This window comes from Schistocerca nitens, chromosome 9 (genome assembly GCF_023898315.1).
Source record: "Schistocerca nitens isolate TAMUIC-IGC-003100 chromosome 9, iqSchNite1.1, whole genome shotgun sequence".
Lineage (NCBI taxonomy): Eukaryota > Metazoa > Arthropoda > Insecta > Orthoptera > Acrididae > Schistocerca > Schistocerca nitens.
Window position 1 is genome coordinate 38,898,229 of NC_064622.1, and position 27,232 is coordinate 38,925,460.

Below are 27,232 nucleotides of genomic sequence, written 5' to 3' on the forward strand. Positions count from 1 at the left end.
AGATGATTAAAAGGAAAACGTAAGTGAAACATTATGTAAATAGACACACACATAGAATTAAATAATTTCAGACATAGAAATAACAAGTTTTCAAATTGTCAAATTTGTCTTCTTTAAGGTATAAGTGGTTGCAGATGACAAACTGTGCAAAAAACGGTCACTGTAGAAACACAACACATCAGAAAAACCACACCATGTGGTAAAAAGGTATGAATTCGTAATTTATGTGTTTTTTCAAATATCTGTAATTACGATTTAAAAATTAATAGCTACATTTATACAAACAGCAAAGAACACTCCTTATCTTTAACAGATGGAAAATAAAAGCCCACTGAAGATGCTGCAACTGCAGTGAAACATGCTTGGGTTAAAAACAAAAAAATGTCTTTTGATAAAAGTGGACCCTATCCAAAAACATACATATTGTATGTATAGGATTCGAACCTGCGACCGTAGCAGCAGCGTGGTTCCGGACTGAAGCGCCTCGAACCGCTCGGCCACAACGGCCGGCTTACAACATGCACACTAGAGACATTGATGAGATGCTGCATCCGACGTGATCAACTGCTGCTCGCAGCAGTTCCAGTGGAATGCGAACAACGTGTTCCAATATAATGGCCTTCAGATCTGGTAAACAGCGAATGCGTCCCTGGTGAAGGCAATATTTCAGACATTCACAGGTACTAAAGTCACATGGATTCACAAAAGGTGATCTTGCAGGCCATGTATCTGGAACACCTCTGGATGGTGGTGGTGGTTAGTGTTTAACGTCCCGTCGACAACGAGGTCATTAGAGACGGAGCGCAAGCTCGGGTTAGGGAAGGATTGGGAAGGAAATCGGCCGTGCCCTTTCAAAGGAACCATCCCGGCATTTGCCTGAAACGATTTAGGGAAATCACGGAAAACCTAAATGAGGATGGCTGGAGACCGGATTGAACCGTCGTCCTCCCGAATGCGAGTCCAGTGTGCTAACCACTGCGCCACCTCGCTCGGTGAACACCTCTGGAGATAACACTTTTGTGGAAGACTGCATTTAGCAGATCTTTCGCTGGGCGAGCGGCATGAAATGCTGATCCATCTTGCATGAAAACAGTGGTTTCCACACAGTTGCGCTCTTCCAAAGCAGGAAACTAATGCTGTACAATGAGGTGTCTCGATAGCGTGCAGACGGCACGGTATACCCGTCAGCCGTTCAGGGTGTATTCTCTTCAAAGAAGAACGGAACGAGTACAAAGGTGCTTCTCAATCCACACCACGCAGCCGTGTGTGGCGAGTGCAATGGCTCTTAGTGCACAACAGGCGGTTTAACAGCGCTCACAGCACCCTGTACTGCAAAATGCGCCTCGCAAATCTATACAATATAGCCCGGCCTTATATCATCCGTGCCAGAGAGCGAAGAGCAAATTCAGGACGTTCTACATCTACATTTATACTCCGCAAGCCACCCAACGGTGTGTGGCGGAGGGCACTTTACGTGCCACTGTCATTACCTCCCTTTCCTGTTCCAGTCGCGTATGGTTCGCGGGAAGAACGACTGCCGGAAAGCCTCCGTGCGCGCTCGAATCTCCTCGGGACGTATAAGTAGGGGGAAGCAATATACTCGATACCTCATCCAGAAACGCACCCTCTCAAAATCTGGACAGCAAGCTACACCGCGATGTAGAGCGCCTCTCTTGCAGAGTCTGTCACTTGAGTTTGCTAAACATCTCCGTAACGCTATCACGTTTACCAAATAACCCTGTGACGAAACGCACCGCTCTTCTTTGGATCTTCTCAATCTCCTTTGTCAACCCGACCTGGTACGGACTCCACACTGATGAGCAACACTCAAGTATGGGCCGAACGAGTGTTTTGTAAGCCACCTCCACGTTGCCGCAGATCATGAGGCTTTAATTGCTGCTCTGTCTGACTCTTGTCTGGGTATCAGTGCAAACAGACCTCAAAACCTTCCGCATTGTTGACCATGGTATGGACATTTCTCGTGACATGGTACGAGAACTAGCACAACCCGGGCAACGTGGTTTTCAAATTTCATTGTGATGTTCTGTAAACCATTTAATAACACCGACCCTCTTCTCAGACCTTTCAGTTAGCGATACTCTCTCAACGCAGCTTGTAATTGCTACCGTTTACATAAATTAGCTTAACTAACAATGCACGGTCTCTATTCTCCATAAACACACCGTTCACTCACTTTACGGCTTGTTAAATGACAACACAAATTTCATACCGTCATACAAACAGCGTTCAGCGCCAGATGTGGACCTGGTGGCCACAACTGGAACTGAATTTTTCCAGTGTAAATCGGTTCCGCATTAATGCAGTACCGTATCTACTAAAGTTTCGCTGCCATACTATAATTATAGTCCACAATGGACCTCCGTGAATGCCTGTTCCTAAATTATAACCACATGGTATTTTGGTGTTAAACTGATTTCTGTTATTCGAACTTCTGCACTGAGAGGCCGTGGTCGGAATATAAAACTATACCATAGTGTTTCGTCCTCATCTGTCGATTTCTCTCTTAAGATGTCTCCCGTAGATGGTAACGAAATTTCAGTCAATAGTTTGGTATACCGACCACTGCCTTAATCATTTGTCATTTAATTTTGAATTTTGCGTTCAATTCTGGAATCTGACTTCAACCACAAACAAATATTTGTTCACATCTAAAATGCCGGCGCTACTCAGATGAAGTGATTGACCCAAGAGAGAAAGCCGTGGAGTGCCACAACAAACCAGAAAGAAGACTGGTTACGAAAATGAAATAGTGAACAGTACGGTCTAGGTTTTACACAATCTTATAAATACATTCGCAAGTTATAAATGAATGGTAGCTTGAATCCAAAGGAATCTCATCTACTGTGGAGCAATGTCTACTAAAAGCGTTTTCATATTCAAACCCATGTGGTAAACAACTGCTACACCACCTTTTTACTAATTTATTTAATACAGTAATTATTAATCTGCCAGAAAATAAAAATCATTATTGGATAGCTATGCGCGCTATAAATTTGAGTCCCTCGCCGCATTTTTGTTTATGTATGAAGGCTAATCTCAGGAACTACTGAAGGGATTTTGATACAGTTTTCACTAATAATTCACAATAAAGATTTGTGTGTATAATTACGTATTAGAAACAAGTTATCCGGCTGTTGATACTTAGTGCTACCCGTATGAAGCCGGGTGGGGCCACTATTTATGTCATATAGTAGTAAATAAGAATATAGGAGAAAATCCTCTTGTTTCATGATCGTGTGAAATAACTTTCATCTTCATGAAATTTTGCGTGACTATGAAATTTTGTCAATTTGTATCTTTCCATGGATAACAGTCTAACATTTCATGCTGGCAACATTCTGTGTTTCTTTCACACTGAAAAGATTTTTTTTTATTAATCTTATGGGACTTAACTGCTAAGCTCATCAGTTCCTAAACTTACACACTACTTAACCTAAATTAGCCTAAGGACAAACACACACACCCATGCCCGAGGGAGGACTCGAACCTCCGCCGAGACCAGCCGCACAGTCCATGACTGCAGCGCCTCAGACCGCTCGGCTAATCCCGCGCGGCTGAAAATATTATATTTTCAGACTAGCTCTGGTGCACTCAGTAGATCTCCCTCCTTCGATTACCAGGATTGCGCAGCAACTATTCATCATAGGGACTTGGATAATGACAGCGGTACACGCAAAGAAAAGAAGTATTTAAACGTATGTAAACATCCGATGTATCAAGGATAGTCGCCTGATTGGACATATGACATAGTTCCTAACTAACTCTACCTTCCGTTATGAAGCCAGAACCTGGACTGGTCATACAAACTGCAACTGATACATGTATTGCTGCCTGCGTAAATCCTTTTACCAATTCGATTACTTTTTATTAAAATTAACTTTTGGCTGACTTTCAGCGTATCATTTGGGTATTTATTCACTTTTTGACTGCGGGCTTATCACTTGAATATTGTCATACTCATGCAGCAGTGCACAGTGAAAGATTTGCGTCAAGGAATAATGTAGAGATTGCTAATCGCCTCTCGTGTCTATCCCCAATTCCTACAGGAAGTTTCACTCACTGTCCTATAGCTTCCTGAAATCACAAGTACGCAATATCGTGTTATCTGTAATCATCTGGGTTTGTAGTACTACTTATAAACTTCTAGAAAGCGTCCCTTAGCAAATAGAATGAAATAAAACTACATAAAGCAAGTATAGCTGTAACAAGACTAGTCACATTTAGAAACCGAAACAGTCTGAATTACGGGTCCTAAAACACACCAAAGGGCGGCCAAAGTGGCCGTGCGGTTCTAGGCGCTACAGTCTGGAACCGAGCGACCGCTACGGTCGCAGGTTCGAATCCTGCCTCGGGCATGGATGTGTGTGCTGTCCTTAGGTTAGTTAGGTTTAATTAGTTCTAAGTTATAGGCGACTGATGACCTCAGAAGTTAAGTCCCATAGTGCTCAGAGCCATTTGAACCATTTTGAACACACCAAAGGATTGTTGCGTTCCAGTATCAGTACATCTCAAATCCTGCATCATTGACTGCACGTCAAAACAACATCCGTTGCTGTAATTACAAAAATAGCCTTTCTCTCCCAGGAATCTCGTAGAGTTCAGCTGGCCACAGCTATGAATTTGGCTGCCTTTCACGCAGTGAAGGGGACCTTCACTATGGAGACGTCCGGCGTCGAGAAAGGTTCCGTGCTGTTATTACGTTCCTAAGGCTCCTCTCACCGCATTTTTGACAATTACTGGCGAAGTGTGTCTCTACCGGAAGAGCTCTGTATTCCATCAACCAAACAAACTAAATACAAATCAACTCAGACGCTTTTCTCGGTCATTACCTGGAAGAACGTCAACATGATCGCAATATCGCGGCCGCGAGCACTTACGCTATCGGCCGCAACTTACTCTCCTACCATTCCCACAGATATATTGTCAACATATTAACAATATTGGCATGCTTGTCACTCATTCAGGCAATGCAATATTACATACTCCTCAAGTACGATTATCCGCAGAATCGTAACTAAGTGAACATATTTCAGATGATGTAACAGGAAAAAATTTGTCTGTATTATATTTCACGGTCTACAGATAATAACATTACAACATTCTTCTCTGCATTCACAACGGTTATTTCAAATAGTACGCTATACATCACTATTTATTTCATGTTGTGTTTCTGTTGGCATTTCTCTTGCATTCCATATGGCTTATCACCAGTACAATCATAGGGTTCCCGTCTTCTCGATACTTTAATTTATTTGACTATCTGTAGCATGATAATAATTCCAATCGCAAAGAAAGCAGGTGTTGACAGATGTGAAAATTACCGAACTATCAGTTCAATAAGTAACAGCTGCAAAATACTAACGCGAATTCTTTACAGACGAATGGAAAAACTGGTAGAAGCCGACCGCGGGGAAGATCAGTTTGGATTCCGCAGAAATGTTGGAGCACGTGAGGCAATACTGACCCTACGACTTATCTTAGAAGACAGATTAAGGGAAGGCAAACCTACATTTCTAGCATTTGTACACTTAGAGAAAGCTTTTGACAATGTTGACTGGAATATTCTCTTTCAAATTATGAAGGTGGCAGCGGCTAAATACAGGGAGCGAAAGGCTATTTACAATTTGTATAGAAAGCAGATGGCAGTTATAAGAGTCGAGCGGCATGAAAGGGAAGCAGTGGTTGGGAAGGGAGTGAGACAGGGTTGCAGCCTCTCCCCGATGCTATTCAATCTGTATATTGAGCAAGCAGTAAAGGAAACAAAAGAAAAGTTCGGACTAGGCATTAAAATCCATGGAGAAGAAATAAAAACTTTGAGGTTCACTGATGACATTGTAATTCTGTCAGAGACAGCAAAAGATTGTAAGAGCAGTTGAACGGAATGGACAGTGTCTTGAAAGGAGGGTATAAGATGAACATCAACAAAAGCAAAACGAGGGTAATGGAATGTAGTCGAATTAAATCGGGTGGTGATGAGGGAATGAGATTATGAAATGAGACACTTAATGTAGTGAAGGAGTTTTGCTATTTGGGGAGCAAAATAACTGATGATGGTCGAAGTAGAGAGGATATAAAGTGTAGACTGGCAATGGCAAGGAAAGCGTTTCTGAAGAAGAGAAATCTGTTAACATCGAGTATAGATTTAAGTGTCAGGAAGTCATTTCTGAAAGTATTTGTATGGAATGTAGCCATGTGTGGATGTGAAACATGGACAATAAATAGCTTTGACAAGAAGAGAATAGAAGCTTTTGAAATGTGGTGCTACAGAAGAATGCTGAAGATTAGATGGGTAGATCACATAACTAATGAGGAGGTATTGAATAGAATTGGGGAGAAGAGAAGTTTGTGGCACAACTTGATTAGAAGAAGGGATCGGTTGGTAGGACGTGTTTTGTGGCATCAAGGGCTCACCAATTTAGTACTGGAGGGCAGCGTGGAGGGTAAAAATCGTAGATGGAGACCAAGAGATGAATACACTAAGCAGATTCAGAAGGATGTAGGCTGCAGTATGTACTGGGAGATGAAGAAGCTTGCACAGGATAGAGTGGCATGGAGAGCTGCATCAAACCAGTCTCAGGACTGAAGATCACAACAACAACAACGTAGCACGATAAACAAAACAGTGCACTAGTCACAGTCACCTTTATGGTACTGATACACCCTTTGAAATTCATAGCCAGTACTTGAGTATGTTCCCCAAATACTCATGTGAATAGCTCACAAAGCTGAGATTCGAGATAATGACAGTATATTACGTCTTCATGAGTGGATAGAGAGGAACAAAGACAAAAGATGATCTCTTGTGTTCTTCAGGGTAGTGTAACGAATAACATTAATACGTATCTAACGCTTTCGAGAGACGATTAAATGCTATTTGAAAAAGCAATACAAAAATATCCATTCAGATCTCCGCAAAATATCTGCATTTTACGCACATCGACAATTGCCTGTTAATAAATAACAACTTAAGTCTGAAAAATACAACAGTGCGAGAATACAAGGTGGTAACGTTACAATAGATCTATCATTGGTATGAGAAATACAAGGTTTATGTACAGAGGCAGGATATTCTGGTATCGCTGAATATTTGTCAGATATCGCCTACAGAACATTTATGCTACCCATACTTGAATATTGCTGAAGTATGTAGATTGTTATCGATTTAAAGGAACGTGGGACAGGGAACGTAAGCACAGAAAACGACGGCGGGAATGTTCAAAGACTATTTGAGTTGCAGGAACTTGAAAAAAGATACCTAAACATTTTCTAAAGTGTTCTTAGGTACAACTGAGTACCGTTTCTATGATGAAATCTTCGAGTGGTTTTGAGCTTGGAAGATAAGCGCGCCGGACAAAAAATTAATCACCCCAATGACGTAAGGGTAATACAGTAACAACACTTACGCTGATGTGCAAAAATCATGGGACAGCGGTAAGCAAATACACAGGGGACGGTAGTACCGCGTCCACACGGTATGACAGTGCATTGGCGGAGCTTTCATTTGTACAACTCAGGTAATTCGTTCGGGAAGTTTTTTGACGTGACTATGACCGCACGACGGGAATTGACAGACTTTGAACGCGGAATGGTAGTTGGAAAACGACGCGTGGGACATTCCATTTAGGAAATCGCTAAGGAATTCAATATTCTGAGATCCACACTGCCAAGAGTTTGCCGATAGTACCAAATTTCAGGCATTACCTCTCACCACGGACAACGTAGTGGCCAATGGCCTTCACTTAACGACCAAGAACAGCAGTGTTTACCTAGAGTTTTCAGCGCCAACAGAGAAGCAGCACTGCGTGAAGTAAGCACAGAAATCAATGTCGGACGTACGACAAACATATCCACCAGGACAGTGCGGGAAAATCTCGCGTGAATAGTATATGTCAACTGATGATCGACGTTAGTGCCTTTGCTAAAAGCACAAAATTTCCTGCAGTGCCTGTCCTGAGCTCGTGACCATTTCCGATGAACCCTAGACGACTGGAAAACCGGGGCCTTATCAGTTTCCAATAGTTAAGAGCTGATGATAGGGTTCGAGTGAAGTGCAGACTTTACAAAGCCATAGACCCAAGTCGTCAGCAAGGCATTGTGCAAGCTGTTGGTGGCTTTATGGTGGTCTGGTTATGTTTACATGGAGTATATTGGGTCCTCTTGTCCAAATGAATGACCGGTTATTATTACGTTCGGCTACTTGGAAACCATTTGCAGCCATTTATGGACTTCATGTTCCCAAACAACAATGGGTGTCACCAAGCCACAGTTATTGGCGACTGGTTTGAAGAACACAATGGACAGTTAGAGCGAATGGTCTGGTCACCCAGATCGCCCGACATAAAACTCACCGAACAATTATGCGCTGTAGTCCAGAGGTCGGTTCGTGCACAAAATCGTGCAACAGCAACACCTACGCAATTATGGACGGCTATGGAAGCTGCACGGCAAATATCTCTGGAACAACAACAGATGCTGAAGACGTCTTTCACAGGTATGAGTGTAAGGCATAGGGTCATGAAAGTAAATAATATAAGACATTCTAATACGTAAGGAAATGTTATTGTTAACACAAACTTATGGTTTTTTAAATGGATACTCCATGTTATTTTTTACACTATCAATAAAATTAAAAATCACAAATTGAATGGCGTTGATGGTGTCGCAATTCTTCAATTACATTGCGAGAAATTGCAAACGAAGTTGACGCTTGAAATAAACAAAATGCGCCGCTATTGCACATCTCGACACGGAAGCGTGAACCCTACGATGCTCGTAATGGCGATGTGATTGACGTACTACGATGCAACAAACTCTGTACTTATTGTTATTTACACTGTTAATATGTGAACCGGATACAATACAAATGTCCCATCACACACAATGAAAATAAGGAAAGATTTTGCGTGCTTTACTGATCTTACTACAGTAGTAGAATGGACTTAACGGTAACGAAGAACCCAATATCATCAGCCAGGGTACTCATAATTAATGGCTGACCAAGATCTAACAGAGAAGTAAACGGTAGTTGTACGTAATTCTGTGAGAGGATATCTGTATCGTTTCGAGTCCATTTACCAACAGTGTAAGCACCAGTAAGTACAGCTTTTGTTGCATTCTTGTAAGTCAATCACATCGCGTTCACGAGCAACGTGGGATTCACACTTTGCATCTAGGGATGTGCAGTAACCGCGTTTTTCGTTTCTTTCGAGCGTCAGCTTCACTCTGCAGTTTCTCAGTATGTAACTGACGTATTGCGATGCAACTAATGCCATTCTTTTTCTGATTTTTCATGATATTGATTGTGTAAGAAATAATACAGGGTGCGCATTAAAAAAAACTTAGGTTTTCGTTGAAAATAATATTTTCTTACGTTTTAGAATGTCTCATATGCCAGGATCAAGTTTTCATTCCGCAGTGGAGGGTGCGCTGATGTGAAACTTCCTGGCAGATTAAGACTGTGTGCGGAACCGAGACTCAAACTCAAGAGCTTTGCCTTTCACGGGTAAGTGCTCTACCAACTGAGCTACCCATGCACAACTGACAACCTCTCTTGACATCTTCACCTCAGCTTTGGAAGGTAGGAGACGAGGTACTACGTTCGTTCAAAATGGCTCTGAGCACTATGCGACTCAACATCTGAGGTCATCAGTCCCCTAGAACTTAGAACTACTAAAACCTAACTAACTTAAGGACATCACACACATCCATGCCCGAGGCAGGATTCGAACCTGCGACCGTAGCAGCCACGCGGTTCCGAACTGAAGTGCCTAGAACCGCACGGCCACCGCGGCCGGCTACTACGTTGGTACCTCAGTCTGTAGAGCACTTGTCAACGAAAGGCAAAGGTCCGCCTCGAAGTTTTAATCTACCTTCATGAACCCCTACCTTACATCAATACACGTGAAAGTTGTTTTTCAATATCTATCGTTGTTACAGTATGATGATACATGCTGAAACAACGCTCTGGTGAGCAGTTTGCGGGTTTAAATCACCTCACGGTATGACCATGCAGTGCATTTGACCTGCGGTCGTCGCACGGTAGCGCTGGCAGCAGTCCACATACCCAGAGGTGTGTTGGTGCACGTCAGGGTACGGTGCAGCGAGTAAGTGCGCAGACGTTCTCAAACGTGCTAATGGTGACTGTGTGTTGCAAACACGTTGCAACACACGTACTGATGATGTTATGAGGGGTAGGATAGTAGGGCGACTGGAGGCTGGTCAAACATAGCAGGTCGTAGCACGGGCCCTCCGTGTGCCACAAAGTGTTACCTCGAGATTATGGCAACGATTCCAGCAGACAGGAAACGTATCCAGTCGCTACAGTACGGGACGTCCACAGTGTACACCACCACAAGAAGACCGATATCTCACCATCAGTGCCCGCAGACAGCCACGGATTACTGCAGGTAGCATTGCTCGGGACCTTACCGCAGCCACTGGAACAGTTATCTCCAGACAGACAGTCTACAGACCACTGAACAGACATGGTTTATTCGTCCGGAGACCTGCAAGGTGCATTCCAATGACCCCTGGTCACAGGAGAGCCCATAAAGTCTGGTGTCAAGAACACAGTACATGGTCATTGGAACAGTGGTCCCAGGTTATGTTCACGGACGAGTCCAGGTATAGTGTGAACAGTGATTCGCGCCAGGTTTTCGTCTGGCAACCAGGAACCAGATACCAACCCCTTAATGTCCTTGAAAGGGACCTGTATGGAGGTCTTGATTTGATGGTGTGGGGTGGGATTATGATTGGTGCATGTACACCCCAGCATGTCTTTGACAGAAGAACTGTAACAGGTTAGGTGTATCGGGACGTCATTTTGCACCACTATGTCTACCTTGTCAGGGGTGCAGTGGGTCCCACCTTCCCCCGGATGGATGATAACGCACGACCCCACTGAGCTGCCATCGTGGAGCAGTACCTTGAAACAGAAGATATCAGGCGAATGGATTGGCCTGCCTGTTCTCCAGACCTAAACCCCATCGAGCACATTTGGGATGCTCTCGGTCGACGTATCGCTGCACGTCTTCGAACCCCGACGACACTTCAGGAGCTCCGACAGGCACTGGTGCAAGAATGGGACGCTATACTACAGCAACTGCTCGACCACCTGATCCAGAGTATGCCAACCCGTTGTGTCGCCTGTGTACGTGTGCATGGTGATCATATCCCATATTGATGTCGGGGTACATGCGCAGGAAACAGTGGCGTTTTGTAGCACCTGTGTTTCGGGACGGTTTTCTCAACTTATCACCAATACCGTGGTCTTGCAGATTTGTGTTGTGTGTGTTCCCTATAAGCCTATGCTATTAGTGCCAGTTTTGTGTGCGTGTGATAAGGCAGAAATGTCTCCCCCTTGAGAGTGGCGCCCGTGGTTGCAGGTTCTTCGGTGGCGGAGGCGCGCCCCGTGGGGCTGAGCATCGCGGGGATCGGCGGCGTGGCGGCGAGCCGCCCCCAGGGCATGGCGCTGGTGGGCCCCGGGGGGCTGGCCATCTCGCGGCCCGTCGCCACCGCCATCGCCGGCGTCCCCGTGGGTGAGGCCATCGTGGGCGCCGGAGCGGGCGTTGGCGGCGGCGGAGGTGGCGCCGGAGGCGGCAGCGGCGGGGACGACGGCGACGGCAGCGCTGGCAGCGGCTCCAGGTACTAACTGCCGCAAGTAGTGGCTCTGGCGTCGCCTCCCGTACTTCACACCTGAGACTATATGGTCTGCGCCGACTTGCTGCCCCTTTCGAACGGTTGAAACCAAATGAAAGTTATATCTAAATATAGAGATACGTGTATTCTGCAGCCCATCAAAGTTATTTAGCTAAAACTCTGCTTATGTGTAAAATCCGAAGGCTTTCAAATCTATGGACTACGGCAGCCCATGTCTCCGATTAAATGATACTGTGTAACGATACCACCCAGCAGGTTTATAAGAGTTATAAATTGGATATTATTTGACAAAATATTGAACATTTGGTCGAAGAACTATATATCAACGCATGCGATAGTTTCAGAACGGGTTTCTGAAAATTCAAGTTACTGGGTTTGTATACTGTCTCCCCTTATTCGCCATCGAAGTACAGGGTAACCCAAAAGTCCTTTAACATTTGAAAATTCAATATTTCACGAAGTAATGTAGTTAGAGAAGTAAAAATTGACACGAATGCTGGAAATGTCATAGAACTTTAACAAAACCAAAGTGCTCAAAATGATCTGCCGATGCTGCTTCATATCATACAAAGTAATAAGCAGCATAATAATTTATGTATTTTTAGGAAAGGCGATTTTCCTTGCAACAAATGCTCAGCGTTTTGGCCGTCATTCACCAGCAACACGTGTAGTCCAGGGATAATGTGGTCAACAACACTAAACAATATGTCAAAGATATTGTGACAAAGTGCCGTCGCAAGTTGTCTTTTAGCGTCACTATTGAGGTTGGACGATCGCGATAGATTTGCGACTTCAGGTAGCCCCACTACCAATAATCATACCGTTTGAGGTCTGGAGTTGTGGGAGGCCAAGCATGAGGGAAATGGCGGCTCCGCACGCGGTCCCCAGCAAACGATGTGTGCAGTAGATCTTTCACACGTGTACCAGTATCGGGTGGAGCGCCATCCTGCAAAAAAGGCGGAGTTTACAGCAGGTGTTTATCAGCCAGGCTAGGAATAATCTGTCTATCTCACTACAGTTCATTTTATATACTGCTCTCATGTGGCATCACTGACGTCGGGCTGTCCATCGCCATTTGCTAGCCGGTTTATGCACTCGTTTTTGCTGTTAATAATACCCCATGTCATTTCAGACATGAGTGGTACTGTTTACCTCTCTGCCTACATCATTGCGTCAATTATTGCCTTTTCAAACATCACCGAACTTTTCGGTGACCCTGCACAAATGGTGGAATTTCAGTGAAATGATTAAAACATCACGTAATGGGGCACTATGCACACTTGGTCGAGCCACCTCATTTTCGATATGTGCACGCTGTAGTAGTCCACCATGTAATACCATAGTGATCACATTATCCATATCATTTCCACGAAGTCTTCCATTTCGTTTTGTTTTAATCACTTTACTGAAGCTGTGGCAGTGGCATGGGACTAAAACGCACTTCTACACAGTAACTGTTCCGTGAAACACGGTTATTTTAGTTCTGCGTGTGTTAACATGCACTGATTCAAGCACGTTTTCAACTTTTCCCCTGTTAGTAGACCATTTCTGACCCTTCTGAATCTGATGGTCATAACTGTCTTTCTTGCACACTAACTTGTGCTTCAGTAATCTTCAGATAAGTTTCACATCAATGCAAGGCTTTAGAGATAAACAAAATTAATACGTGGTAGAACAGACAGATCTCGTATATTCGATTTTCAATCTCTAGAGCTAAGGAATTCCCCTTGTAAGTGTAGCACACGTATGAGGGGATAACTGTCTCTTTCCTAGCAATACAGCGCTTAGCGTTCGTGTAGTTGACTACTGTGTTGGTTTCCTATGTAATCGCGACTTACACTAAGTAGCTTCCCCGACATGCTGAGAAACTATCACAATACTGCGGGACGAATAACAAAGATAAAAGACAACAACACAAAAAGTATCTTTTGTATACTACACGAGAGCACCGCCATTGTTTTTACCTTGTCCTAAATATTTACTTGACGATGGCCTCTGATATTTCACCTGCTTAACAACATTGTCCAACTAAAAGGTCTCGGTATTCATGTAATATCGGAAGTTTCGTCGCACCAAAATGTATAATGACCACGAAGCCATCCACTATTAAATTATTTCAGCCATCTCCTCTTCGCTACCCCACCACAGTCTTCAGCTATTCGATAACAGTACTATCTATCACATACATTCCCGTTTACTTAAATACCTGAGACTCAAGAACAGACGACATGCAATTTCCAAGCTTCTTTTATGGTGACGGCACGGATTTTAGAGCAGCTGCTTGTCAGAAATAAATCTTGCCTTATTCACGCACGATATCATGTAAATAGTAGATACCAGCGACGAGGTACAGCATAGCTTCCTAAATTTCTGGAAATAGTGTTAGTTTTTAACGAATATACAATCATGCAGAGAATCTTTACGGATATGCTTTTGGTTCTGTGAACTGTTGACTTAACATAATCGATTACTTCGTAATGGACAGCAGCTGTTCATCGACAGACTATTAGATTCATTGCGGACATAAAAATGCTATCGTTGAAAGGTCATAAAGAGATACAGGAAGGCTTAAGCAAAGTTTTCATTCAGTTATAGTCATTATCTTGCATTTATCCAAATTCAATGAGAGCAAGAAAAGATGCAATAGTAGAAAGTTACACGATTACGATCTGCAGAATGTCCCAGAAATTATGCGACAAATTTCGAGGGGTTGTAGAGGCTGTCTTGAGGGGCAAATAGAGGAGAGGAACCCCTATCTGCAAACGTCATCCACGATGGTACAGAGCATCGAAGTTATAGGCTGCGGCCCCTGCCACTAGGCTACCCCTTCGGCAGAAAACGTGACTCTGTACGCTCACGGACTGTAGGCGGAACGTCTCCCGATGTTGTTTGTTATCGCCAGTGGAGAAAACGGAGCTAGTTGATGCGTAGACAGGCCTCGCCTCCTATCATTGCTATGATCTGTTGTCTTGGTGGATGATGGTTCTGTACATGGGTAGCCACCTGCAGTTTATTTTTCACTGTTTACCGAAAAACATTGGAAATTTTTAAAGGATTCCAGGAGAAAAATAAACTGCAGATTGAAACTCATGACTGAAACCACCATCCACCAGGGCAACACAGCATCGCATTCATACAAGACAAGGCCTTTGAGCGCAGCAGCTAGTTCCATCATCTACACTGGCGATCGGGGCAGTCAGTCGCGATCACTGAATAAGAAACAACGTTGGGAGACTTTCCACCTACAGTCCGTCATCTTACAACGTCACGTTTGCTGCTGAAGCGGTAGCCTAGTGTTAAGCGCCACAGCCTATAACTTCGACGCCCTGTAGCGTCGTCGGATGACGTTTCTGGACACGGATTCCTATCCTCGATTTTCTTCTTAAGACACCCTTCACAACACCTCGACGTTTGTAGCGATACACACTCTATATCTGGAGCATGTCACGCCATTTGGAGTATTTAGGAGCTCCACAAATATGTCATATGAAATGAGACGAACACATAAAATCTATAGTTGGGTAGACCAATGGGCTAATTGCGTTTATTGGAGGGGGTATGGGAAAATGCAACGCCTTCCTTCGCGAAATTGAGTACTTTTGGCACGAAGAGTGACACAAAAGGCTGTTGTTCAAGATCCATATGCTGTGCATATTAATTTCTAGATCAGACGCCTCATTTCCTATTGTACTACACCATCGAACTGTCGTACCCCACGTCACTTGACAATTTTCTACGGTAGTGCATCGATGACTTTGTAGAACAGTTGAAGGTGGCTCTAGGTGACTAATAAATTTTACAGCCGCTTTGTTCCTGCAATCTCCTGCGACCTTGAATTGAAATTAATCGCATCGTGTGTAAGTGTGGGTTGCTAAGACTATCGCACGGTCTACGTCGCAGCGAGAGCACATTATCGATATTTATATTCTCGTTGGTATAAGAACGACTCTAAAACACCCTCGTCGGCGTCTTTTGAGCCATGTATCAGGAATTGGCTAACAAACGTAGTTCTCTCAAATACAGTAATACCTTCAGCGTCCATGTTTACAGCTGCTATTCTGTTGTTTCCGGAATGAATGCTCACTGTTTTTCGATCACCTCATCTCACTGCATCAGCAAAATGTTTGCGACTATTTCCACTAACTGCGTTAATTTGAAGCACTCAGTCCCAGTTGCCGTCAGTATACTTAGGCCCAAAGTAACTAATCTCAGAACAAGTATCGATAATGTTAATACTGATGTATGTGCGATACCAAACTAGGTTAAAATGTAATCTTAAGTCTCATTCTAACAAAAGACCCAACTGGTCCTTGGGCTTGTTGATGATTCACGGCTCAGTAGTCAGAAATTTTGGAGATCCTTCTCATTCTTATTCCTAAATAAATTCCATTCCCTTAGCAAATACTCATGTAAAAAACCTTAACTGAACTGAATACTCAGCTGCATCTAAGAAAACATTATCATCCCTCCACTTCCTACATAAATATTAAGATCTGTTCCTTTTGGACCTAAAAAAGAATCTTCTACACCGCTTGTACATTTAATTGTCGTTTACAGTGGTGTTGTCTTGCAAGGTCTTTCTCACGTCACCAATGGGAAGTGTAACACATAGCGAGAAAATACAAAATATGGTGGGAACTTCAAAAATTTTAGGTTACCGTAATAATGAGAATTTAAGCAGGAAAAAACACTTTTTAGAATTCCTAAAACAACTTAGTTAAGCCACATTAGCACGTAGAATCATTGTAACCCTTGGGAAGAGCAAATCAACAAGTTGACATATTTTGCATGTTTTCATTTAGTAATGTCATATGGAACAATGTTCTGGGGTAACTCATGTTAAGGAAAGAAAGTATTCATTTCTCAGAAATGTACTGTAACAATAATATATAGTGCTCACCCACAGTCGTCTTGCAGACGTCTGTTCTGGAGACGAACATGCTGACTACCACTTCACATTACATTTATTCCTTCATGAAGTTTTTTGTAAATAATCCACTACAATTCAAAAGGAACAATAATGCACATAATTACATACGAGAAGGAACAGTGACGTTCATTACTCCACATTAAGATTTCATTAAGCAGCAAGAGGTTTGCACAGCGCTGCAACTCCAACTGTTTATAAACACTCAGTAACGTAAAATGTCTGACAGAGATCAAAGTAAATTTGAAAACAAACTGAAAACGTTTCTCCTTGACATCTCCTTCTATTCTGTAGAAGAATTTCTAGTAATATAATGTGTATAAGGTTGCGGGTAGAAATTATCAAACTACATCTGTGTATTGAAAACAACTTATCAGTTTTCAGCTTGAACACGTATTTGCAAATAATGTGAATGTAAAATGACTCGTTGCACATCAGTTCAACTTATCGTAAAAATGATCCATGTAACATGAAGTAAGTAACGCAGGAAAGCTCACAGTGCTCGCAGCTGGTGAACGCTTGAGTACTTTATATGTGTGATGTATGTCATTTTGATCATTCATCATCTACCTCGGTTACCCCACTAAAGTACAGACAAATGCAAAGATTTCCACACACTCTTATTTAACGTCTAACTAATATGTACAGTCCCTTAAATCTGCCTTCGATGTTAACTATCATATCGAAACAGAATAACAAAAGTCACGCAATCATACGACCGCCTTCTCTGAATCTTTCTCGGTAGCTGGTGTCGGACTTTGGGATATACTCCCACATTAAACAGGATTTTTATTATGGTATGTTTGTGTCTGATCTGCGAAATATTAGTAGTAGTAGTAGTACTAGCTTTATTCATCTGTATATCTCTTTTTACAATGATATAGGACATGTCCAAGTATTAACTCATTTAGACCAATTTAAAATAAACTAATTCGTATACACATATATTTACAGACTTCTGTTTAAAGACGATCATTAGATTTACTCCTGGTATAAAATACATTTTTATAAATAACTTATTAAATAATGTAATGCCACACTGTTCACTCATATCTCATTATCAGTCGCTGCACACACTATACACACATTGTTTCATAACACTTCACTCACTAAACACACACACACACACACACACACACACACACACACACACACACACACACACATTGGTGATCTCTGGGCCATTTTCTGTACCGTGACTTCCCATTTGCTATCCTTAAAAACTGAGTCAGCATTCCTCCATAATGAGTGGGATATTGAGCTCAGAAAGAGGAGTAGGTGTTAGTATTGTGCTATGCATAGCTTGGGGTAAGTATCTCTAGAAAGGAAAAAAGAAAGGAAAAAACATAAAGTGATGGTATTATGTAGAATTTGGATGTTTTATAATCATTATTTTTATTATTTTTTGTATAACATTTTTTGTCGAACCCCTACCTTTTTAAATAAGTGTATTTCTTCAGTCTCTGTAATCTCTTTAGGTAACTTTTTGTGCTGTTTTATTCCTTGGTAGAAAATGATATTTTGAGTTTTATGTTTATTTTTTCTTGGTAAATGTAAGTTGAGTCTGTCTCTTGTTGCATGGTCATGGACAGAGCTGTTTGTGCAGTAATTACCAATGTTATTTTTGATGTGTACAACTGACTGGTAAATGTATTCACATGGAGCATTTAAAATCCCCAGTTTTTTGAACATATCTTCACAATGAGCTCAACTAGTATTCTTGTTATTATTCTTATGGCTCTTTTCTGGAGTTTGAAACTTTTGTTCATTTTTGTGCGTTTGTTCCCCAAAAAAAGAACGCCTTAACTAAGAATTGAGTGTACATATGAATAATATGAAACTAAAAGACACTGCATGTTACACACTGATGATAGGATTCTAAGAGCATAACATGCTGATGACATTCTGTTTGCAAGTACCTTTGTGTGTTCACACCACTTCAACTGAGAATCAATGTTCATTCCTAGAAATTTTGTATTTGTTACACAGTCTATAGATGTGACATCTACATTTAATTAACATTGTCATTTTTCCTCTTCAAACTCAAATTCATGGCATTAGTTTTCTTTATGTTCAATGTCACTTTTTTGCATATTGACCAATCATAAACTCCCTTTAGAGTTTCATTTGCTTTCTCAGCAAGGAGATCTCTTGTTTTCTCAGTGACTATAATATTGCTGACATCAGCGAAGAGAATTTTTTCACCATGAGTTACACTACTGGGAAAGTCATTGTTGTATATTAGGAGTAGTATTGGTCCTAATATGCTATCTTGTGTAACCCCTATATTAATGTATTTTAATTCTGATAAGTGTTTTACTAAATGTTTAGATGTATTTGAAGTATGTGTTATCTCTACCCTTTGTATCCTATCTGTTAGGTATGAGCGAAACCAGTCATTAGCTACCCCTCTTATGCCTAATGCTTCTAATTTGTTTAGTAGGATCTTATGGTCGACTGTATCAAAATTCTGAGAAAGATACAAAAATACGCCTGCGACACACTCATCTTTATCAAGAGCATCAAGTACAACTTTTGTGAATTCTACTATGGATGACTCCGTATTTTTGCCACTTTGGAAACCAAACTGTGATTCGCTTATAAGATTGTATTTATTCAGGTAATTCATTAATGGGTCTTTCATAATTGCTTCTATTATTTTTTAGAATGGTGACAGCAGGGAAATTGGCAGGTAATTTTCTATGTCTTCTGCATTACATTTCTTAAGCAATGGTACAATTCTTGCCTCTTTTAACTGCTCTGGAAATGACCCTGATGTGAAGGATTCATTTATTATATTTGTTAAGGGGCCTTGTATAATCCCTGTGCATTGCTTCAGTACACACATTGGTACTTCATCTAAGCCTACTGACATTTTATTTTTTAGGTTTTGAACAGTTTTATTGACGTTATTCTCTGTGATTGGAAGTAATGCCATTGTATTTAGCGCATCGTTATTTACAGGTGTTATATTTGTTTTGGGGAATTTTTGCTGCAACTTCTCTGCAGTACTTGAAATTTGCTCATTCACATAATTTGCTAAGTGTTGTGGATCATTTATTACCTTATCCCCCTCACTTAGCAGTATGTTATTCTGCGTTTTTTGCTTCTCCCCGTTTCCTTTTTATAACATCCCAGACTGCTTTGCTTTTATTCTCTGCAATATATATTATTTAGTCATTAAATGACTTTTTGCAGCAATCAGCACCTTCCTACAGATCTTTCTATGACAGAAATTTAAGAATTCTGGATCATTGCAAAACCTTTTCATGGAACTGAGATGTTTAAGTGTTTGGGAGGACTTCTTAATACCTGCTGTTATCCATCTGTTTTTGTGAGATATTGATACAGACTTGTATACTTTTGGAAATGCTTTTTCAAAGTGCAATTTAAACAATGTGGAGAATTTCGAGAATTTCATATTCACATTGGTTTCCTTTTACACTTCATCCAAGCTTTGTTTCTCTAGTTCTTTTGAAAAATCTTTTATTTTGATTTCTGATAGATGTCGTTTGTAGGCTTGTAGTATATGGAATGATTAGATGTCTGATTTTACTGTTGTTATTTGGCAGAAATGGTCTGATAGTCCGAGAACTTTTACAGCTACATCACATTTTTCCCTGTCCATATTTGTGGCCACCCAGTCAGTTACTGATGCAGTCATTGTAGTAACCCTTGTTGCACTACTGACTAATAGTGACATGCCAAAACTTTGAAGGATGTTTATGAAGGTGCTGCTGGATTCATTTATGATATTAGTGTTGATATTAATGTCCCACACAGAATTATGTTGACCTTTGTACTTGAGACTTTATCTAGAACGTCCGTTAAGTGATTGAAAAAAGCGTCCACGCTACCACTGGGAGATCTATACACTCACAAAATGATTAATTTCTTGGTGATATCAAGCCCTGTTAACTCAATAGCTGATATTTCAAAGTGTTTGTCTTCACTTACTGCACTGAGGTCATGTCTTGATTTTAACTGTGTTCCTTTCCTGATATAAATGCATGATCGTCCACCCCTTGAAGTAGTTCTGCAGTAAGAGTTTGCCTCTTCATACAATGACAATACTATATGTTGGATTTCTGTCTCTCTACACAAGTGCTCAGTAATACAAGCTACTGTGCATTTCAAAGAATGCTCAACTTCTAACAGTTGTATTTTTTTATTGATTGCATGTTTTGATGGAGGATTCTTAAGTCTGTGAAATGCCCCATGTTACTCTTTCCAATGGTTTGTTTCTCTTTGAAACATCTGGTATATGTGATATTTGAAGTGTTAAAATCTGTTTTGTGTGTGATTGTTTCAACATCTTTTAAACCGCTGGAGATACTCTTTAGACAGGGGAACCGGTTGTCTGGATTTATCCTAAAAAAGACCTACTTCTCCTACCTATGACAACAGGTATTTGACCATGTGTGGCCCGAGATACACCCCCTATACTTTCATGAATCAGCTGTACCAATCTTCCCTTCCCTGTCCTGCTTAGGTTTAGGCCATGCCTAGTGAAACCCCATCTGTTGATAGTCTCGAAGGGCACCCGTGAAACATGAGCAAAGTTGGTTGTCCTCAGAGCCATCCCTAACCCCACATTGCTTCACCTCACAGCTACATCAAGGTGTGGTCGATCATGACGCCGGAACAGCTAAAAAATGTGTACATTGGTGCCATGACTCAGGGAAGCTATCTTGTCCAGGTCACCACCTATGTCATATTCCCCATCCCTGTCCAAACTGTTTCCCGCCCCACCCACTATCACTACATGGTCCTCTTTTCTGAAGTCCTTACATAAAGACCCTACGTCCTCTACCACATGACTTAGCCCGGCATTTGGCTTGAAGATACTGGTGGCCAGGTACGCTGCCGCTAAACTTTCCGGTGACTGATGGCCTACACCTCGCCCATGGCTACTACCTAGCAGCAGCACTTTCTTCTTCCTGACACTTTGTACATTTCTGGGCTTCTTGGCCTCGGTTGAAGTGTGCTGCACATTTCATGCTTCTCGTTCTACCTGATTCTCTTCTCCTTAACTCTGCAGTGGTAGATACTTGTTTTTTGTATTGATGATGAAGCAGTCAGATCGGGCGCTCTATCTTCCTATCCTCCTACCAGCTGCCAGTTCCTAGCCACCGTCCTCCCCCTATCTCTCTTGATGCTTATGAGTTCCTTCCTTGCTTCCTCTAACTGTGCCTCAAGGGCACAGATTTTCCTTTCCTGTTCCCCAATCAAAATGTTCCTTCTGCATACTCTGCAGTTCCAGGAAAGAGCCTCTTCTGTTCTCCCAGCATTCTCCCCACTGCATATACCCCAGTGAAAATATTTCCTACAATATTGGCAACAAATCCCTCTACTCACTACCCTATAACATCTAACACATTTCTCACTCATGGTCAGTTTCGAAAGAATAATTAAGTTTAAAGAATGTTTCAAATTTTTCAAGGACGCGAGATTGGCAGTGTGTAAATAAAAAATGACACAAAGGTCTTATGTGCGGTGGTTGTTGTTTTTGTACTGATTTAGAGATAATATGACAGAAGAATGAATTTGTAATTACTTTGCTTTTAGAGAATCTGCGTTACAGGCGTGTTTGGTCAGGTTTTTGAAGGTCCTTTTAAAGGGATTTCTTATAATGGCTGAGGCCAGAACGTCTTAGGTTGCGTAGGTCATGAAAATGAAAAGTGACAGTGATCACCATGAAGATCTTCATTAATGCTGTTACGTTTATGGACTCGTATAATGATTTTATGTCACCTTTGCCATTTCAATATCTGTTCTATATTTAAAGCACTCCTTACTCCCCTAAAACTAACTGCCCTTCTTCCACTGTATCTTTCTAATTCATGAATTCCCTAGCCAAAAGAATATATATAAGTTTCTCTGTCTTAATACTCGTTGTGTCATTATATTTCACTTTTTTCCACTCACTGTAACTATTTTTCTTTATATTGCATTTATTATTATTAGCGGTAGTAGTAGTAGTAGTAGCAGCAGAATTATTATTGCTGTTACTTTATTATCAGTCTTGTTATTCGAAAAGCCTCAGATGCATACAAATTACGTTTCAAAACGTGTTTCATTTGCGTTGCTTCCATTTATACTACGGTTTATAGAGTTATAAACATTTTAGATCTAGTAGGAATTAGTGAAGTGGCAGGATGAATAAGTTTTCTGGTCAGCTGTGTACGGAGTTATCAACACAAGTCCTTTAGGTTAAGCGCAGGAGTAGGAATTATGGAGACACTGGCAGGTATGACAGTCATTTAGAAACTACATATTGAAATATAAAACACATGAAGAAGCATAAGTGGCTGACCTGATTTATCAGTTTTACAATGCTGATTAAAGGTATGGGAATTGCTGAAAATTTGAACAATGAAGGTGGGACCTGGGAAATTGAAACAGCCAGAGGCTACTGAGAGGTTTAAGAGGAACATTAGCCATGGACTGAGTGAAATGTCTGAAAGAAATACAGCGAAAGATGAATTGGGAGCTTCTTGAGATCAAAACGGCGAAGCCCATAGAACTCTTCGAATAGTAGGCGAAATATTACATTCATGATAAGAGAAAATACAAAAATGTAGTAAATGAAGTATCCAAAGGAGAATGCAGATGTCTAAAAAATGAGATTGACTGAAAATTGAAACATTCACTAGAGTAGTAACTAGAGGGAAAATTGTGAGCTGTTGGAGCGTGCATGTATATGTGAGCGATATATCATGTATAAGAAACTAAAGGAACATTTGGGCAAATAGAAACAATAGTGCATCAAGAGCTCGATTGGCAAGAAAATGCCAAACAAAAAGGGAAAGTTTTAAGAAGGTCTACATAAAGGGAAGAAACTTGAAAATAATCTTATGGAAATGGAAAAGAAAGTGGGTGAAGATGAATTTGAGGTATAAGATAGAGCAGGAGGAATTTAACAGAGCACTGCAAGACTTAAGTCGAAACAAGGACCCGAAGCAGACAATTTACCTCAGAGCTATAAGATCCGTGGGAGACACAAACATGAGAAAACTATTCTACATAGTATATGCGATATGTGAATACGCTCAGAATTCAACAAGAATATAATTACCCCAATACCAAAGAACGCAGGTGCTGCCAGGTGACAGTTTCGGTTCTGCACAAATGTAGAAATACGTAAGAAATACTGGCTTTACAACCAGTTGTAGCAGATAAGTCGACTAAATGGAAACTCAAATGTTGATTCAGAAAACAATTTCACAACTGTAAGAAAATGAGACACCTACAGCCGTCCTGTCAGTAGTGAACGGCCGTGGTCCCCCAGACCTCCAGTAAAAAGAATGGATATTCAAAAACAATTTTAGAATGTTGTCTGAAATACATTCTGTGATATATTGAAGTTATAAAGAATGAGGACAGGGAGTGACAGGTTGTATCCAATTAGTACAGATACCAGATGCAATTATAAAAGTTGAAGGACCAGAAAAAGCATCAGCGTTTGAGAAGAAAGTGAGACAGGGTTGTAGTATACGTGCATGTTACTCAGTCTCTATATAGAACAGTCAGTAACCAAGGAGAAATTTGCAAAAAGAACTAGAGAGAGGAAATACAATTTTGAAACATTGGCGATGAAATTGTAATTCGGCGAGTAACGCCAAAGGTCTCGTAAGACCAGTTGGTGCAGTGGATATTGCCTTCAACAAAAGTTAAGCACCACTGGTTGAATGCAATGGAATTAAATTACGCGTTGCTCAGGAAACAAATTATGGACAGAGTCATTAAAAGTAGCTGACACCTTCTGTCACTAGACGATGATAATAACTAATGATGGAAGGAGTAAACAGGCTATACTGGCACCAACCACAAAATCTTTTCTGAGAAAACGAAATATGTCAACATGTAATACAAATTTCAAAGTCAGGAAGGATTTTTTTGAAAGTGTTTGTGTGGTGTATAGCCTTATATGAAAGGGAGAAATGAACGATAAACAGCACAACTAAGTTGAGCACAGAGAGTTTTCAACTGTGGTGCTGTAGAAGAATGCTGTGGATTAGATGGATAAATCGATTAACCAATAAGAAGACATGTATCGCATTGGGAGAAAAGAAATTTATGGCGCAGCTGACAAAAAGACTGGATAGGCTGATGGGACATATCCTGAATCAACAAGGAGTAGTTTATTTAGTAATGAAGGAAATTTTGTGGGATGAAAATTGTAGATAGAGAACAAGGACTAATTACAGCAAACAGGCTCGAGTGGACATTGGTTAAGAGCACTTACGCAGAGATGAAAAGACTTTAGCACGAGAGATAAGCGTGGAGAGCTGCGTCAGACTATTCTTTCTACTGAAATCCGCGATAATTATATAAGTATTATTATTTTAAAGAAAACTTTTGTGAAGACGTTCTGGATGCGTGAGAGCCTGATCCAGTGTAACAGAGGGACTGAACTTCATGTAAACAGTTTAAATGAATAAATGAATGTGCTAAAAATAGTTTTCTGATCTTGAACGCATTTCACATTTGAAGCCTTTTGTCCTCTATTTTAATGTTAACATTAATTTAGAGAACTAAAGCTTTTTACTCTCCAAATAACGATATAATGCAATGAAACCTGCAGTTGACATGAAACTGACAGCTCTAACATCAATTAATTGTCTCACGAGGACCAATGTTAAACTTAAAAACGAAGTTTGTTATGGATACTAGTCTTTTTCTCGTTTTTGCTGTGTAAAATTTCCTACCTAATTTCGACTGCTGTATGATTCGTAAGGAAGAGAATCAGAGAAGTTGCATAAGTAGCACAATTAATCGTGCTTAAATCGATGACTCTGAGATTCAAACTTACAAATGAATGATTAGGAAACGTCTTTAAATGTACATAGTTACCAGATTCAAAGTTATAATTTACGAATGAGGTCATCTGTAACCCCCAAAATAATTATTTGTTTGATAAAATAAACAAATTACTTTGAAAAATTACTTTGAAAAAAAATACTTTGTACGAAAACTTTATAGATTATTCTTCGTTGTAATCTGTAGGTGATTTGCTCATTTGTTTTATAATATATTTTTAAGGAATTACTGTACTACGTAGTGTTTTCCTGTGCCTTTTGCTTCCCAAATCTCCATACCCCCTGGTTTTCCTTTTGAGGCACATTTCTAGGGGACTTCTGCGCCCAGGCACCAAGTATAGATGTTCACGCCTCTTTTCAGTTTCTTATTTTAGCTAACGGTTCCATGTTAATTTCTTTTCTAATATAAATTTTTCTCTTTGCTTCTAATAAGATATAATCAAACGTACTTGTTAAAAATTTCATATCATCTGATATTTTCGTGAATAGTCTCTTGCAGTATGTATTCCATTTTTGGTTCTACCATCAAAATTACAATTTTTCTCTTCAATAATAATCTTTGATTTTATTAATTATTTTCCATGAAATGTTATTTTCTTTGTTAAGTTTTTTATTTTATTTTATATTCATGTTTACGGTCAAAAGAGTATTATGTACGATGTTTGGATCACCAGCATAGTGTCTAAAATTCAGCTATGTATTTTTCCCCTTCACATTTTCGGAATCCCATTCAGTTTTCCATGTTTCAGACATGTAGCGTATGTTTTTATTAAATAGTGGTGTAACACTGCGCACTCGAGTCCTCTATGTGGGAACCTGATCTGTAGACTTCCCAGTACTATATAAATAAACTTGTTCATTTCATGTTCACTGCAAACTGACGAGGGAGTTGGCAGTCCTTCAGTCATTAAATGGCACCTTCTTGTCACGAGTATAATAACGCCCATTTTTACTGTTTCTCTGTGCAGGTACAAGGTCCGCACCCGCGTCAGTTCGAGCAGCCCGCAGGAGCTGGCCGTGGGGCCGGGCGTGGCTGGTGCCGCCGGGAAGTACAGCATCATCCCCAGTTCCGTCTCTAAAGCGGCGCAGCCGCTGCTCCTGCTTCCACTCAACTATTACTACTAGCCCCTGCCGTGCAGGCAACACTTCGCACGTAACTGTGCAACGTGCGGCATACTCATCGCCGTCCTGCAGAATTCTTCCACACGAAAAGCAGACAAAGCGCAAATGAATGTTCTGACATCATTAAATGTCCGCTAAGCTGCGCATTCATCCAGCAGTAGTTCCCTTGGTGGAAAATTAGGACACTGGCATAACAATTCATTTAATCGTTCGGCACGTACGAGTTATAGTGTTTGTTTAGGCGACAGTCGTCATGTTTTACGACGTACCGATCTAATTCAAACACAGAATATGTTGTGCAATTCGTAGTGATACGACAGAATGTACATTTACAAATTTCTCTTTCCGAAATAAATTTTTTTTAAGAAACACTGAATGTCTCATACAATACTATTTCTCGTGAACACGATAAAAGGAGAGGCACAGAACAGTTAACAATCACTGTCTCTTATACCTTCATACCTTTCCAGATTATATATATATATATATATATATATATATATATATATATATATATATATATATATATATATATATGTTTGCTATTAGCCAAAAGACGTAATCCTTCAAAAGTTTCCAAATTTCATTCGTTCTGCGAACAAATGCTGTAAAATAAAATAAAACATTTTTTCACGAAAATCTTCCCTTCGACTAGACATATCCCCAATGATGAAAAGTGCTT

General features: G+C 40.8%; 1 protein-coding gene across 1 annotated transcript in view; it reads left to right on the top strand.

Moving 5' to 3' along the window:
* LOC126202959 (translation initiation factor IF-2-like) overlaps window positions 1-26,926 on the top strand; it is a 138,068-nt gene extending 111,142 nt beyond the window's left edge. Inside the window, exons 4-5 of the mRNA XM_049937079.1 lie at window positions 11,406-11,664; window positions 26,397-26,926. Coding sequence (XP_049793036.1) covers window positions 11,406-11,664; window positions 26,397-26,553 — 416 coding nt within the window. The 3' untranslated portion in view covers window positions 26,554-26,926. The remainder of the gene's footprint in view (window positions 1-11,405; window positions 11,665-26,396) is intronic.
* Window positions 26,927-27,232: the final 306 nt, after the last annotated feature.